This window comes from Acomys minous, assembly GCF_964271855.1.
Source record: "Acomys minous genome assembly, chromosome: 1".
Lineage (NCBI taxonomy): Eukaryota > Metazoa > Chordata > Mammalia > Rodentia > Muridae > Acomys > Acomys minous.
Genome location: NC_140483.1, coordinates 12,508,911 through 12,525,958, shown reverse-complemented (window position 1 = coordinate 12,525,958; position 17,048 = coordinate 12,508,911). Strand labels below are relative to the sequence as shown.

Sequence of the window (17,048 nt, the reverse complement as noted above, 5' to 3'; positions counted from 1 at the left end):
ATTACACATACCCTGCATGTATAATGTGCACATAAGCAGATTTATCACACACACACACACACACACACACATACACACACACTACTCACATGCATTTGCACATGCCACGCAAATACACATACCATACCCCCATGTATGCACAGCACACACACAACAGCAGTACTGCCTTTGTTGAGCTCAGGACTTTACAGGAAATAGGGAGAGCTTTGGCCTCCTTGAACTCCTGTGTCCTTACCTCCATGTCACAGACAGACATCTTAAAGGGCCTGACTGCCTTGCTTGGAGTGAGGGAGACATACTGTGAACCAGCCACTCCCGGGGTGCAGATGTATGCCTTTGAGCAGGGCTGCTAAGATGATGTCATCACTCCTCCCTTGCCTTCCTCTGGTGGCCACATCATTGCCACGCGTTCTACATACATCCTCCCAGGACAGCAGACACTCCTCCGGCAACACATTGTTTGAGATAAGGGCAGCATCTTGCTCACCACTACATCAACTCACAGACCTAGGGCAGCCTCCAATTCGCCAGGTGAATGGATGAACACATTGGCGGAACGCTCTCACTATATCAATATACCCTCCCCACTCCTTGTGTATCAAGGTTCCCACGTCCAGTGCTATGGTTCCCCCTCACTGCAGACAGCATTGTCTGTGTGTGTACACTGGCTTGCTGTGTGTGTGTCTGAGACACAGTGTTTCTGTGTAGCACAGGCTGGCTTTGAGTGCTCATCCTTCTTGCCTATGCCTTGCAGGGGCTGGTATTCAAGGGTGTACCGGCTCACTTGGCTCTGACCTTTTTAAAAATTTTTTTAAATTTAATTTTAATTTTATTAATTTATTCAGATTACAACTAAATTGTTATCCCATCACTTGTATCCTCCCATTCCTCCCTCCCTCCCTCCCTCCCACTTTCACCCTATTCCCCTCCCCTAGGTCTATGACCGAGGGGGACCTCCTCCCCCACAATATGGTCATAGACTATCAAGTCTCATCTTGGTAGCCTGCTTATTCTTTCTTTGAGTTTGGCTCTGACCTTTAAAATACAATTTCACACCTTTTCTCCCTAGAATAATAGAATATCATCTTCCCCCCCCCTAGAATCTGTGGGCTTGCCACTAGATTTTACAGTACACTGCATGAACAATATGACGTCTTTCTCTTCTGAAAAAAAAAAAAAAACCAACTTAAATTGCATGTGTGACAAATAGCACCTTTTCCTCTAAAGAAGGAACGTGTGCTTCTGGATCTGTGCATCTTGTATGTGATGGTATGTGTCGGTGGCCTTGTGGTAGAGATAAGGAAAGAGGAGGCTGAGAGCACAGGATGTACGTACGATACAGGAAGTCTCACAGCCTTCCAGAATGGGTGTACAAATCGCCAAGTCATGGGCTGTTCATTCGCCCAGCAATCTCTGGCCGTCGCACCAGAGGATGGAAGGAGGCGCAGGGGTGTGGGGGTGTCTGGATCTTGGTTCCGTCACGTATTAGCTTCATGATCCTGGCCTGCCACTTACCTGTTTATGTGTGTATGCTAATTCTGTATTCCTTAGCAATATATTTAGATTATAACCACACCCATTTCCCCTCTCCAACCTCCCCCAACCTCAGCTTCATTCTTTTCCCCTCTTCCTACTTCCCCTCCTTCATAACCCACCGAGTTCAACTAGTGCAGTTGTACAATTAGCACAATTAGTGCAATACACGCATATGGGAGTAGGGCCGCACACTGAAGCACGGGCACTCTACCATGGCCCCACAGCTGAAGAAACTCAACCTTCTCTCCATCAGCACCCATCACCTGCCAAAAGCTCTTCAGTTGGGGGAAGAGTCTCAGGTGCCTCTTGCCTACCCACGCTGGCAAGCTGACTGGCTCCATCTTGTGCAGGCTTGTCTCTGTGGCCACAGCTACTGTGAGTTCATGAATGCACCAGCCTTCTCATGTCTAGAAGATGCCACTTTGCTGTAGTCCTCTCCAACCTCTGGCTGTTACCATCTTTCTAGCCCGCCCCCCCCACTTTCTGCGTTGTTCCTTAATTCTCTAAACCTCAATTTCCCCATATGTGAATTCTCTAAACCTCAATTTCCCCATATGTGAATAGTGTTTACTAATGAGCCGACCTCACAGCGTGGTCCCTCTAAGTGAGATGATTCTCTTAATGAGCCTCACGGGCAGTAAGTAAGGAAAATACGACTCCTACCACCACGACTTCCGATTACAGCATCGTTAGGCTACCCCGGGCTTTGTGTGCTTATCCTAGCAATGGCTTTGGAAGAAATCAACCTGGTTCCTGGAAACTCTTCGGGCTGTCTGGGCAGCTTCCTCTTCTTCATCCTTTCTGGCGATGACAGCCGGAGATCACTTTGAAAGTATTCAGCTAAAGGCACTCAAAGGATGGTTTGCAGTTTTTAAAGGACCGACACACGTTATCTCTCATTTGCTTTTCAACATGATCCTATGAAACAGTCTTAGGTAGTTTAATATTAGCATTAGGAAGTGGATGCTAAGCGTGCAGAGAGACTGGCTCCAGTAAGCAGCCGATTTGTATGTCAGCTCCAGTCTTCTGGTTTTTAGATCCCACTATATCTACTAGGCTGATTAAATACTTTTTATTCTTTTTTTTTTTTTTTTGAGGCCCTGCAAAAGCTAGGAAAACACACACGAACAGCCCTATGTGTTTTCATATGATTTCTGGAGTTCAGCCCCCTGGGAGGTTGCAGACCCAGCCTGAGATTTCCCTGCGTCTGTTTTTGTTGTTCTCAAAGCGATTCAGGGTTGAAACCCAGCATGCGAGGCTTGAGGGCCCGGAGAGATGGCCCATCAGTTGAGAGTGAACCAAGTGTGGTTCCCAGGACCCAGGTAGGGCAGCTCACAACTGCCTGTAACCCCAGCTCCTGGGTATCCAACGTCTCTGGCCGCTACGGGCACCTGCGCTCACATGAGCACATCCTCTCCACACACATATAGACAATCAACATGAAAATAGGTCCTAAGAGGAGAAATTCAGGGGTGCAGAGCACACAGAGGAGCTCTGCGTCTGACATGGCACCCTGCCGGATTGCTAACCCCCTAAGTGGCTCCCTTCCTTGCCAGCTGTATTAGTTACACTGTGACCAAGGCAACTTAAGGATGAGTTTGTCCTGGCTTACGGTTCCAGAAAGTTAAGACGTCATCATGACAGCTAGGCCTAGCAGCTAATAGCAGGCATGGTAACAGGAGTAGGAGGCTGAGAACTCTCATCTTCAAATGCAAGTCCAAGCAAGAAGGCGGAAACACACCTGGAATGAGGTTTTTTTTTTAATCCCAAAGCCTATCTCCAGGGACACACCCTCCAGCAAGGCCACACCTCCCAAGCCCCATTGTTCATAGCACCATATGTCTCCACTTAGCCCAAAGCCAGGCCGGAACACAGGCTCACAATAGATGCTAATGGGGTTCTCCATATTTTACCCCACAATTCCTGCTCTAACATCGTCACTGCCCTCTCTTTCAGCCACTTCCCTGTGAGGTGGATCGAGAGGATGAACGTTTCTGGAGCCTGTTTGAGGAGTTTGCAGGCAAGGTGAGCGGAGGGCAGGTGCTTCCAGGCTGGGCAGCAGTAGGCTCAGGGCTCACATCATGCTTGCGCTCACTCCCTTGGGTCTACATGAGTACAGGAGAGAGAAGAAGCATCCTCTGGGTCTCTAGCCTGTGCCTGTCTCTTGTCACTTCATCCTGTCTGAGCCTGGCAGGTGTTTCCTGTGTTTCTGGAAGAGAGAGTAACTATTGTCCCAGAGGCCACTTTTCTTCCTGCATTGACTGACTTGAGAAAATAGAAAAGTTCAATCTTAGGGTCTCGCCAAAAGCCTTTCAGTTAGTAAATTGGTCCCATCAGACGGGGGCCTCTGACTAGAAAGCCAGGGTGGTGTGACCTCTCTAAATCGAAAGCCTTCAGAAGTGGAACTGCCCAGCCACAGCAGGAGGTCACTCTGTTAACCTGCCCTGGGATTGGAGACACAACCTGGCCCACTGACTTGGGAGACCAGCAGCACCTGCCCTGTGGAATGAGAGAGAGAGAGAGAGAGAGAGAGAGAGAGAGAGAGAGAGAGAGAGAGAGAGAGAAAGAGAGAGAGAGAGAGAGAGAATGTGTGTGTGTGTGTGTGTGTGTGTGTGTGTGTGTATGTGTCTGCGTGCATGCCTGTGTGTGCGTGTGTGCGTGCGTGTGTGTGTGTGTGTGTGTATGTGTGTGTGTGCACGTGTGTGCGTGTGTGTGTGTGTGTGTATGTGTGTGTGTGCACGTGTGTGCGTGTGTGTGTGTGTGTGTGTGTGTGTGTGTGTGTGTGTGTGATCAGGGTATGTACAGCTGTCTCCCATTCTTTCTTCCTCTGCCCTGATGTCCGGGGTTCATTTTGGCTCCAGTCACTTAGAGGTCGTAAGTCTGAACTCACCAAAGATTCAGTGTGTCCCTACTGGCCCCATAGTGACTGAGAACCCATGGTGGGTCATGAAGTGCTTTAATCCCAGCCCTCGGGGAGGCAGAAGCAGGCGAATCACTGTGAGTTCCAGGCCAGTCTGGTCTACAAAGTGAGTGTAGGACAGCCAAGGCTACACAAAGAAACCCTGTCTCGGAAAACCAAACCAAACCAAAGCAAACCAAAAAACCAAAGGAGGAGAGACAAGAAGGGGGGAGGGAAGGAATGAATATGAAGGAGGAATGGAAAAACAAAATATACCAGAAAAGAAGCCTTTGTAGCAATGTAACAAAGCCAGACAAACCCACAAGCAGCCCCCGTGTGTTGCCACTGTCCAGGATTCCCTCAGAACACACCAATTTGCTTTACCCAGTGGCTCAGGCCAGTGCGTTTCCCAACAGAGGCTTGTTTCCTCAGCTGCCAAGGGACCATGTTTTATTCAGCACATTGAAAACACTAGAGAAGAAACACTATTGTTTATAGATTTCTTCCCAAGCTTCTCTTACTTTCCTCTCTCCCGATGGGGAAGGGACGGGCACACAGGCCACCATCCCCTCCTTCTGCTGATAAAATGACAGAGGGTTAAGGAGCTGGTCCGAGCTCACAAGGCCACATGAAGGTCACAGCCCAGGTCCAATATGGACTCTGAGCACCCCATTTATTTCCTGGTAGATGATGGAGCCTTTCTACCCAGAGGTTTTCCAGAGTGTCCTCTGGTGTTACATTAAAACATATATCCTGGGGAGGCCGTCCCGAGACATTGTTTTATGCAGTTTTGATCTTAACCTTTCCAATGCTGGGGCCTGTGTGGGGGGAGTCTAGGTGGTCCAGAGTGATTGGACTAAGGTCACAGCATGAAAAATGGGCAGAGTCCAGATTGGAAGCTAGCTCCCAGCCCATTGCTTCTACTGCCCCTCTCCCTGCCTGAGGCGTATCTTCCGTCTGGGAGTTCAGGCATGCGTCTTCTCTCTGGCTCAGCGTTCACACCAAATACACATGGGATGCTTCAATCCCTGAACCTGAACCCCAGCCTAAAACGTGTTCCTGCGTGTAATAGCAGCCCCCACACACATGGGAAATCTGGCACTTGGTGTCTGTGAACCCCAAGCCATGACAGCACAGTGATAGACGACACTGTGTGTGCGCGCATTTGTGTGTGCCTGTGCACGGCGATTGGCAGTTTCCACAGTCACGGCTCTTTAACTGTAGCGTGGTTGCCGTTTTGTTACAGATGTAACGGTGCTGCACGTAGGGCGTGTGGTACATCAGCGCTAGTTCCCACTGTCGCTACTTGTCACACTCTGTTCTCCGACTAAGCAAGCCCATGAAACACAGCCAGAGGCTGGGCTGGCAGCCATCTGTGGAGTTCGGTGCCAAGCTCGTGCCATCACCAGCTCTCGCTCTCTCTTACTAACCCTCCGGTGACCTTCCAGGCTGTTGGGGGAAGTTGAGTTTCTAAAGATACCTATCTCGCTTGCTTTGAAAAATCACAGAGTTGGTGGAGCCGGAGTCTGCCTGGGGAGGGAGCTCACCCTGAGTGCCATGAAACAGCTTGTTGAGTCTGAAACAATTCACATTTGGGCTTGTTCTAGGATTCTGAGATCAGCGCCAATCAGCTCAAGAGGGCCCTGAATGGAGTGTTTTCTAAACGTGAGTTTTCCCCTGGGGCCTATTCAGGAAACCCACAGGCATCCTCCTGTGGTGAAAGGTTCGAGGCAGGGCTAAAAGAGTGTGCAGGCAGAGGTTGGCTAGAAACACCTCAGGTAGAGAGGAGGGAGGGGTTCAGGCTGCCTCTGACCTCAGAGATGCTGACTGGGCAGTGAGGCTGTATCTGGCAGATAGAAGAGGCTGGGGAGGAGATGGCCCTGGGAGAGGTGAGATCCACACTGGCAAGCAAGCAGGCCCTGCAGGACCAAGAATCCTGACATCAAATGCAATCATTTGTAAGTCTTGAAAGAAAGGAAGCTGGGCTGTGCTTGATTTATGCGATAGCATTGCCTGAAGATCCCCTACTACACCGCACGTGACTCTGCCTGTCCTTGCTTGTGCTCAGTTACTCAAAGCCTTAGACTTCTGTAAGCATGGACTGCCCAAGTGTCAAACTGTCCCCCTAGGAGGACACTGCACTCTCCCACTTTATGTCTCAGTGCCCTCAGAGCCAGCATGGAGTTAGTTACCTTCTGTTCTGGTCTAGGTATGGCCAGGGTTAAGTCCTTCAGCTGCTTGGGTGATGGGCGCTCATGCTAGCCCAGAGACAGACAGGGCCCTGAGCAGTGTCCTGGGGCTCAGAGCTCTGCCATAGCTTAGCATAGCCCTTCTAAGCTCTGTTCTGCTCTCGTTCCTTCTAAAGCTCAGAACAGAGTGGAGGAGGGGGCTACAGGGTCTTTAACACCCATTTTGGCTCCCAAGTGAAGGTAGAGAGAAGCTTCATAGTGTTACTGTATGTTGTGCCTATGGAGCCAAGTGGCCTGTGGTGAAGTCCCAGCTCTGTTCCCTGACTTTGAGCAAACCGTATAAGCTCCCTAGGCATCAGGATCCCTGTTTATAAAATGAAGATGAAAGCAACATCTGCCAAGGGGGATTGCTCTTCATTAGATCATATAGTGACAGGGAAAGCCAAGAGGGCCGGGTGAGGATGGAGGGTAGGATGGCCTCACACCAATATCCTGGTAACAAAGCCTCCCCTACCTTGTTGCAATGCTCAACTAGTTCTTGGATGCTTCCCTTTGATGACGGAACATAAATCTCTGGGTACCAAAGCTGAAGTTCAGAGGTTGACGATCAATGCCAGTGTTGGTCAACACCATATCCCAGGGTATCTGGAGGCTGGGGGTATCTGTCCTGAGCGCCCATGGTGCTCTCACCTTTTCCATGGAAACTGTACTCTCTTTGATGGTTTCCTCCTGTCTAGATCATTTATTTTCTTTGTCCTCAAACAATGCTGGCTCCCACCTTCTTTTCTTTTAAAATATTTAGGAACAGATATGAAATTTGATGGCTTCAACATCAACACTTGCAGAGAAATGATCAGCCTGCTGGATGTATCCTTTAAATGTCACATCATTTTTTTTTCTATTTTACAGACTCTTCTACCCCACTCCCCCCCTTTTTTTTTCAGGAAGGAGGGAGGACAGGGGAGAAAATGAAAAAAAAGGAAACCTATTTACTGAGTGTATACCATGGATTGTGTTTTGAGTTTTAAAGAAAAGTGTATCATTTTTGTTGACTGTCTTCACCGCATGTGAGACTGTCTCTCATTTATCCATTTTAAAAAACCCCAAGATATTCCATACCTGAATTTAGAGATAATAGGTGGGGCATTTGTCCCCCTTCTTCCTCCACACTGTGCTGACCAGAGTGTCCCCACCAGCTCATCTAACCCCTCCTTGGCGCTCCCTGTCATTAAATGATCTTTGTTTCAGACACTTAGTATGGTCCCTGGACACACACTATCTATAGCTCACGATTATAATCCAAGAGAAAACCTATTGGTTCTCTGTGACCTGATTTAACCCCCATCTCCTATGGAAGAATAGTCTTTCCAGTGTTTTCCAGAATAGTATTACACAAGCCCTTAGACTGTGGCTTATAAATAGTAGACATTTCTTACAGTTTGAGATGCCGGGAAACCTAGGCCAAGAAGTGGCAGACCCTGTCTACCACGTGAGAGTTTGTCTCTGGGCTCCTGGCTGTAACTTCACACATTGGAAGGGGATATCTTTGGAATTACCATTTACAACAGCACAATGGCATTCATGAAGGATTCCTCCTTTGTAATCCAGTTACTTTCCAGAGGCCCCATTTCTTGCTACCCTAACACTGGGGTTAGATTTCAACACATGGATTTGGGGTTCATAAACATGCAACCTATTATAAACGCGATGGAGTTGTCGTGAAGGGTAGAGAAAGGGCGTCCTACACGTCAGGGTCGTTCTAGAGGAAAGTACAGGGTGCTGGAGGCTTGACCGCATTTCCTTAAGCTTTGCCTGGGACCGGTCCAAGTGACCTTCTCCACCTAGTGGTGGTGAGGGATAATTCTTTAGCCTAGGAAGGCCCCCCTCAGTTCTTAGGGCCTTGTTCATGATGAGATCTGGCAACTTTACTACAGGACCCCTTCACCAGCTCCAGGAAGGCCAGGAAGAGGGACTGTCCTTTGCACATGGCAGGGGTTGTGCAGAGTCATGGTCATGGAGTGTGTGCCAGTCGCTGCATTAGTGATGGGGAGGTAGTGCTGTCTACTGACCCTAGAGCCCCAAGTGGGCACTAGCTGAATAGTGCTGGAGCTCTTCTGCCCTGTGTCCTTCTCCATGCGTGTGTGGTTAGCAGTTCAATTTGTCCTCACAGAAAACTAAGTTTGACTCACTATGCTGTGAACCAATCCTCGATCTCAGAAACATTCTCATCAGAGCTTTCCGTTGATTTCAATTCAGACACAGATTTTGTTGTAATTACCCACCATCGGTCCTAGTGGCCCTGTATCTCCTATCACTACAAAGGATGAAGACTTTGTCTTTTTTTGGAGTCTTTGCTCCAGTATGGAGTAGTGCTTTAATTTCTATGTGCAGTGAAGGTGCCTGTGAAGATAGGAAAAGGACATCTATTAAGATGTAGTTCATGTGTCAAAAATATGCTTAGTCAGGATGCACAGTTCATCCCATGGATCTGGTTAGGGTTAGAGTTGTGTAGCCATCACCATTTGGTTTAGGACACTTTGGTCACACACACACTGCTCCCCCTCTCCCCACCCAAATCCTGCATTCATATTAGTAGTCAGTCTTTATTTATATGACCTCAATTCCACGGCAGCCACTGCTAGGTTGCCTACCTATGTAAGTCTGCCTACTGTGGGCATCATCTGTATCCATGGAATCCTACGGCAGGCGGTGCTTCCTGTAGCATACCAATTCACGTGCCAGGGCACCTGTCAGGATTCCCTCACCCATGGAAACTTGAAAATGCCATTGCTTACATTCCAGTCCTGGCGACCCTGACTCAACAGGTCTATCTGGATTCTGGAACAAGCAAAGGTTCAAAATTTATATTTATTACTAACGAAGCATATACATTTAGAGAAGTTACTAAGTGCTTGAACAGTTGGGGTCTTATCGTGGAGAATGGGATAAGAACGCCTGGTTTGTGCAGCCGTTGTGGCAGTGAAATGAGATGCAAGCATTGAAAGTGCCACCCCTCGGGGGTGCGATTTCCCTGAGCCCACACTCTGCGGAGACTAGCTGTCTGTGTTGTAGTAAGGATGTGAGCTGTGGTCCAGCCAACATCCTTCAGTGCCAATCAGAAATACAGCCCGAGACCGGATGCTCTGAAAGGATGAGGATGTCAGTCAGCATCCCACAATTTTAACAAAATACCTGACATGATGAGCACTTATCTGGGCGCGTGATTTTGGCTGTTTTGACCTGTGATGAGGCAGATATAGAGGTGGACGTGAGAAGAGCCTCCTACTTCATGGTGTCCAGGAAGTGTGGGACGGTGGGTGAGGAAGGGACAGGGTCCAGCATCCTCTTCAGGGTCATGCCTCTGATGACCTGTCATGTCCCACCACCTCCCAAAAGTGCCACTCTGGGGACTGAACCTTTATCTCATGGGCCTTTGACAATCACTTCAGATTCTAGACTGGAGAGCTTTGCACTCTTAGGTTTATTAATTTGTTGTGACTGGTGAGAAAAGAGACTGAGATTCACGAGGGTAAGCATAATTTAGCACCAACCACCCATCTCTAGCTCAGTACCCAGTAAGTACTCATGGAAGAAGATAGGTCAGGTACGGAAAATCCCTCAAGACCTCCCCAACAAGCATGCTTCTTCCGGTTTTCTTATGGCCTTTGAGAAGACCCTGTGGCTGCCACACTGGGTGATTATTTTTGACATTCTGACAAGACTGTCATGGTTTGAATGAGAAGTTGAACTAATCATAGAAATTTTAGTCTGGAAGTGAGAATACAAGCCGTACAGCTCCACTCACTGCCACCCAGGATAACGAGGCTACAATGCCCATCAGTGTTGGCGCTAGGAGGTTTTAGGCTGCCGAAGGTTTGTTTCTTGTTCCTACCTCTGTAGTGAGTATTGGACCTTTTAGTCTTAGTTTGAGCTTGCTTCCCACCGTCACCCCATGGTGTCTGCTGCAGACAGGAAAGGTTTACTATGGCTTCAGGCATTCATGTGGGCTCACAAGAGAAAAAAAAACTCACGGATGACTTGGAGCTCGTCCATATTGTCCTTTAACAAGCTTAGAACGATGGGACTGGAAGCCTGGGACCTGTGGAGTTCAAGACACTCTGGCTGAAGATTCACAAGTATCTGGTAACTTCCCCCCCACCCCTCCCCTCTCTCTCCTTGCTCCCTCCCTCTCTGTCTCTCTCTTTGGAGAGAAGGGCATTTATCTGGGACCTGGCCCCTTTCCTTCTTTCTGATCCTCTATAACACTTGTTTCTGGAATGTTCTAGTTCCTAGTCTGACCAGACTCTGGTCAAAACCATCCAAACATGGGTGCACCATTCAGAAAGGAGCCAGAACTCCCTACAAGGAAAGGCCCGTTCAGAGGACAAAGCACTACTCTGACACTTAGCCCCATTTCTATTTGTTCTGAAATTTCATTGGGCACGTCAATACAGTCTCTCTTGAGTGCATCCTTGGCTTCCCAAGAGAGGAGTAGACTGAGAGGAAATTGTCATTGCTAGGGCTAAGCTGTTCTCACGTGGAATCTCTCTGGCTTCAGGAGATCTACCAGGAACTGGACCACAACCATGTGGGGACCATTGATGCCCATGAGATGAGGACAGCCCTCACGAAAGCAGGTGAGGCCCCATCCTGTAGAAGAGGTCTTAGGACTCAGAAGTGCCCACTGGAAATAGTTGTTCTCTTGACGGTGGGGGCCAAGGTCATTCCTGAGAGCTTTCTTACATTGGATGCCAGTGTGATGACAAAGCCTTGCTGAGGACCCTTCCTATGGGGGAGGAGATGCTCAGGGTTCAGTTCTCTGCCTGTTATTGAGGCAGTGACAGCAGTTACAAGGCGCAGGGCTCTGCAGAGGGACACAGACACAAAGCCCCTCACCCGGTCTACTTTTAATTACTGTGGTTGTGTAGCCACGACTGCCCCAGCACTGAGCTGGTATTGGACCAGGGAAGGGGCTGGTGAGACATCCCTAAAAGTGGAGAGACTTGTTGGCAGGGCATCTCCCGGGACTTCCCCGGGAAAGGAAGACTAGTCCTGATTTAGAGATTTACACAGAATCAAGGAGGGCCCCTGTGACCGTCAGCCCCTTGAAGTCTATCAGGAAAATGCTAAGACGGCTACACCTCCCGTGACACGGTCTCTCTCGGCCCCCAGGTTTCACTCTCAACAACCAGGTGCAGCAGACTATTGCGCTGCGCTATGCATGCAGCAAGCTTGGCGTTGACTTTGATGGATTTGTGGCTTGTATGATCCGCCTGGAGACCCTGTTCAGTAAGCCTCAGTTTTCTTTAGCCTTACTTCTTTTCTTCAGAGACACAGAGCATTGGCGGGGACAGGCCAGGAGGTGAGGCCTGACAGTGCCTTTGGAGCCCAGGGACTAAGGAAGTACGGATGAGATTTGTGTAACTGTGGTACTCAGAGAGGGAGGGGATTAGACACTTTAGGGGCTACGGGTGTCTGAGCTGGTCACACCCAAGGGCCAAAACTGCCTTTCCCTGGAGACCTGGAGCTCTGCCATCCTGACTGGGTTATACCAAGTTGCTAGGCCAGTGCTGAATCTCTGAATATCCCGTGTTATGAGCATCTAGTATTTAGTCACCTGTATGCCACCATAAGGGTCATTTGAGAGGCTGTGCCACCTTCCAGGAAGAGAGAAGGTTCTCTCTAAAAGGTGATAGCTGTATTCCTTCCACCTTAGGCAGTGGGTTGCTGTTTTCTTATAATCAGTGGGATATTTTTTTAAGGTAGATTTTCCCTCCACTGGGTGAGGGCAAAGTAGGAAGTCTTAGGAGCAAATTATCAGTGGGCTAGAGATAGAGAGAGGCTGCACCATTCTTAGCCCTCTCGCCCCAAACGGCCAGCTTCTTGACTGATCTTCTGAGGGTGCAGCTCCAGAGGCCATCTCTGCTAACAACCTGGCTCATCCATTCAGTCTGGGAGACGTTTGCCACCAGGAAAAACCACCCTGATAGCTGGTCCCAGGGTTGAATGAGAGCGGGGCACAGGAAAGAAATGGGCAACAGAAAGAGTTGCATCTTGGCATGCTCTGAACAGAGGCAGCTCTCTCTCTCTCTGATGTTCCAAAACCCAGGAACAGACACAACTAATTTCCTTCCTTCTCTGGCGTTTCAGAACTTTTCAGGCTTTTGGATAAGGACCAGAATGGCATTGTCCAGCTTTCCCTGGCTGAGGTAAATGTCCCTCGGTTTGAGGAGCTCCTCATAGACAGAACTTTGAAATCCCTGGGCAGGATAGGTGCTATGCTGTGTATCTTCCTACCAACAAGCCTGTTGCCATGGAAATCCCCTGCATGTCCTGTGCTGGACACCAGGAGAAGGAGTAGATAGTATCTTGAGAAGTCAGTCAAACATTTAAATTAAGTAATTAAAGAATTTAATCAGGTTGCTTCCTCTTGCCTCTTCGCTTCTTCCTTTATCTTAAAGATAGAGTTATATAGCTGTATCTAAAATCATTTCAAAGATGCAAACTCTTGTTAATTGGGATGGAGTTGTATGTGCATCTGTGTCTGGTGGGGTGGGGAAAGCAGGCCTGACTTCTGGGATGTCTGAATTGATGATATAGGAGGGCACTGGAAACCAAAATTGAATTTCCTGCAAAGTAGCATGAAGGTGTAAAATAAATGTGACTCTGCGCAAGACACATCATGCTTTACACACAAAGTGCTAGTCACTGCCTGTAAGGGGCATAAGAGAGTCTGTCACTGGCTGCCCTGTCACAGGGTAGGGGAAACAGAAAGTGTGGACTTGGCTCAAGGGTCTAAGGGAGGAGGCAGCATTGGCCTATGACCTGCTTCTGACGCAGTGGAGTTAGAGAACTGGGTTATCACTGTCCTGTCATGTTAGAGGACTGGGTTATCACCCTCCTGTCATGTTAGAGGACTGGGTTATCACCGTCCTGTCATGTTAGAGGACTGGGTTATCACCGTCCTGCCATGTTAGAGGACTGGGTTATCACTGTCCTGTCATGTTAGAGGACTGGGTTATCACTGTCCTGTCATGTTAGAGGACTGGGTTATCACCCTCCTGTCATGTTAGAGGACTGGGTTATCACCCTCCTGTCATGTTAGAGGACTGGGTTATCACCCTCCTGTCATGTTAGAGGACTGGGTTATCACCGTCCTGTCATGTTAGAGGACTGGGTTATCACCGTCCTGTCATGTTAGAGGACTGGGTTATCACCGTCCTGTCATGTTAGAGGACTGGGTTATCACTGTCCTGTCATGTTAGAGGACTGGGTTATCACCGTCCTGTCATGTTAGAGGACTGGGTTATCACTGTCCTGTCATGTTAGAGGACTGGGTTATCACTGTCCTGTCATGTTAGAGGACTGGGTTATCACCGTCCTGTCATGTTAGAGGACTGGGTTATCACCCTCCTGTCATGTTAGAGGACCGGGTTATCACCCTCCTGTCATGTTAGAGGACTGGGTTATCACCCTCCTGTCATGTTAGAGGACTGGGTTATCACTGTCCTGTCATGTTAGAGGACTGGGTTATCACCGTCCTGTCATGTTAGAGGACTGGGTTATCACTGTCCTGTCATGTTAGAGGACTGGGTTATCACCGTCCTGTCATGTTAGAGGACTGGGTTATCACTGTCCTGTCATGTTAGAGGACTGGGTTATCACCCTCCTGCCATGTTAGAGGACTGGGTTATCACTGTCCTGTCATGTTAGAGGACTGGATTATCACCGTCCTGTCATGTTAGAGGACTGGGTTATCACTGTCCTGTCATGTTAGAGGACTGGGTTATCACCGTCCTGTCATGTTAGAGGACTGGGTTATCACCCTCCTGTCATGTTAGAGGACTGGGTTATCACTGTCCTGTCATGTTAGAGGACTGGGTTATCACCGTCCTGTCATGTTAGAGGACTGGGTTATCACCCTCCTGTCATGTTAGAGGACTGGGTTATCACCCTCCTGTCATGTTAGAGGACTGGGTTATCACCGTCCTGTCATGTTAGAGGACTGGGTTATCACTGTCCTGTCATGTTAGAGGACTGGGTTATCACCGTCCTGTCATGTTAGAGGACTGGGTTATCACCGTCCTGTCATGTTAGAGGACTGGGTTATCACTGTCCTGTCATGTTAGAGGACTGGGTTATCACCCTCCTGTCATGTTAGAGGACTGGGTTATCACTGTCCTGTCATGTTAGAGGACTGGGTTATCACCGTCCTGTCATGTTAGAGGACTGGGTTATCACCGTCCTGTCATGTTAGAGGACTGGGTTATCACCGTCCTGTCATGTTAGAGGACTGGGTTATCACTGTCCTGTCATGTTAGAGGACTGGGTTATCACCGTCCTGTCATGTTAGAGGACTGGGTTATCACCGTCCTGTCATGTTAGAGGACTGGGTTATCACCGTCCTGTCATGTTAGAGGACTGGGTTATCACCGTCCTGTCATGTTAGAGGACTGGGTTATCACCCTCCTGTCATGTTAGAGGACTGGGTTATCACTGTCCTGTCATGTTAGAGGACTGGGTTATCACTGTCCTGTCATGTTAGAGGACCGGGTTATCACCGTCCTGTCATGTTAGAGGACTGGGTTATCACCCTCCTGTCATGTTAGAGGACTGGGTTATCACTGTCCTGTCATGTTAGAGGACTGGGTTATCACCCTCCTGTCATGTTAGAGGACTGGGTTATCACCGTCCTGTCATGTTAGAGGACTGGGTTATCACTGTCCTGTCATGTTAGAGGACTGGGTTATCACCGTCCTGTCATGTTAGAGGACTGGGTTATCACCGTCCTGTCATGTTAGAGGACTGGGTTATCACCGTCCTGTCATGTTAGAGGACTGGGTTATCACTGTCCTGTCATGTTAGAGGACTGGGTTATCACCGTCCTGTCATGTTAGAGGACTGGGTTATCACTGTACTGCCATGTTAGAGGACTGGGTTATCACCGTCCTGCCATGTTAGAGGACTGGTAATTACCATCCTGACATGTTCTGAGTCTAACTGCTTTTCATTCTTCTTGTGAATGGAAGTGGTATTGAATACTTCCTATGATACAGAAAAACTTTCTTTGGAACACATCTGTGGGTTCCTGTAGACATGTGGGTAGTCGTGTATGACCTAAAATAAATTGTACATGCAGGAGTATACACACATACATAGAAAAACGTATATGCACATACATATATAAAATACAGACATAAATGTAGGAATATATACACATACATATGGAATGTTTATTCATATGTGTGAAATATAAATATGAATGTAAGAGTATACATACATATGTAAAAATATAGAGACATAAGGATACAAGAACACACACACATAAGGATATATGTATGTCTGTAAGAATATATATGTATATGAATAATTGTCCTTTACTGGGCTTTATCCCAGAACCTTTCTAAGATACTTGGATGCATCAGACCTTTGTATAAAATGGCATACTGTTTGCATAGGACCTAGGAACATCCTCTTACTCACTCTAAATCCTTTCTAGACTAGTTGTGATGCCTAATATAATAAATATAAGCAATATAAATATAATGCCTAGTATAATATGCTAAATATAGCATAATAATGCTGATGCTGGGTAAAGAGCCGTTTCACTGTCTTGATTAGGGAGTAAGTGACATGAGATAAATTTGGCCATATTCAACATAGATGCAATTCTTTTCCTGAATATTTTTAATCTACCCTTGGTTAAATCATAGATGTGGAACTCACAGAAAGGCAAGGCCCACTGTACTCATCGACTCACCTACTTTTGGAGGTCCCTTTTGGGTATAGAGTTTTCTTTTTTAAGGCACATTTTCTGTAGTATTCTGTGTTGGGAATTAGGGACTTTGTTAATGGATTCCTATGAGTGAGTGAGTGATGAGTGAGTGATGAGTGAGTGATGAGTGAGTGAGGCAGGCACTGGCTACAAGACAAATCTGGAGCAAGTGGTGATACATGAAGGAGGAGATCTGTGGCCAGAGCCACAGACGCCCTAGGAGCTGTGCACTAATTTGTCTCTTCTTTTGCAGTGGCTGTGCTGTGTGCTGGTCTGACCTGGTGTTTTGGACATCAGCAACTTCCTGCCTCCCACTTGTCTCTTTGCAATCTTATGAACATGTATCCTCAAGTGGCATTTACCGACTGATTGTCGCATTGTTCCAGCTAATCATTGTTCCTGAGACACTGGCCTTTCCCAACAGAGCTGCCTAGGGAGCCCCAGATCTCTCAGCAGCACAGAACTATGAGCTATTTGAGTTGATCCCAGGGCCCAGCAGAAGGAAAGCAATCAATTAAAGTTGTGGGCCAGTGTGGTGTCTGCCTTCCTCTAGAGATGTGCAACCATGAGGGGCAACCTGGGCTTTTCATGCTATGGGAAAAGATAGGACTGTAAGCTACCAGAAGGCTGAGAAGATGGATAGTTTCTT

At 48.0% G+C, this 17,048-nt stretch overlaps 1 protein-coding gene across 1 annotated transcript in view; it reads left to right on the top strand.

Annotated features, from left to right (window-relative positions):
• Positions 1 to 16,765, top strand: part of LOC311600842 (calpain-8) — a 70,238-nt gene extending 53,473 nt beyond the window's left edge. The window contains exons 14-21 of the mRNA XM_084787948.1: positions 3,493 to 3,561; positions 6,043 to 6,100; positions 7,427 to 7,491; positions 10,699 to 10,767; positions 11,183 to 11,261; positions 11,797 to 11,913; positions 12,775 to 12,833; positions 16,653 to 16,765. Coding sequence (XP_084644074.1) covers positions 3,493 to 3,561; positions 6,043 to 6,100; positions 7,427 to 7,491; positions 10,699 to 10,767; positions 11,183 to 11,261; positions 11,797 to 11,913; positions 12,775 to 12,833; positions 16,653 to 16,676 — 540 coding nt within the window. The 3' untranslated portion in view covers positions 16,677 to 16,765. The remainder of the gene's footprint in view (positions 1 to 3,492; positions 3,562 to 6,042; positions 6,101 to 7,426; positions 7,492 to 10,698; positions 10,768 to 11,182; positions 11,262 to 11,796; positions 11,914 to 12,774; positions 12,834 to 16,652) is intronic.
• The last annotated feature ends 283 nt before the right edge of the window (positions 16,766 to 17,048 follow it).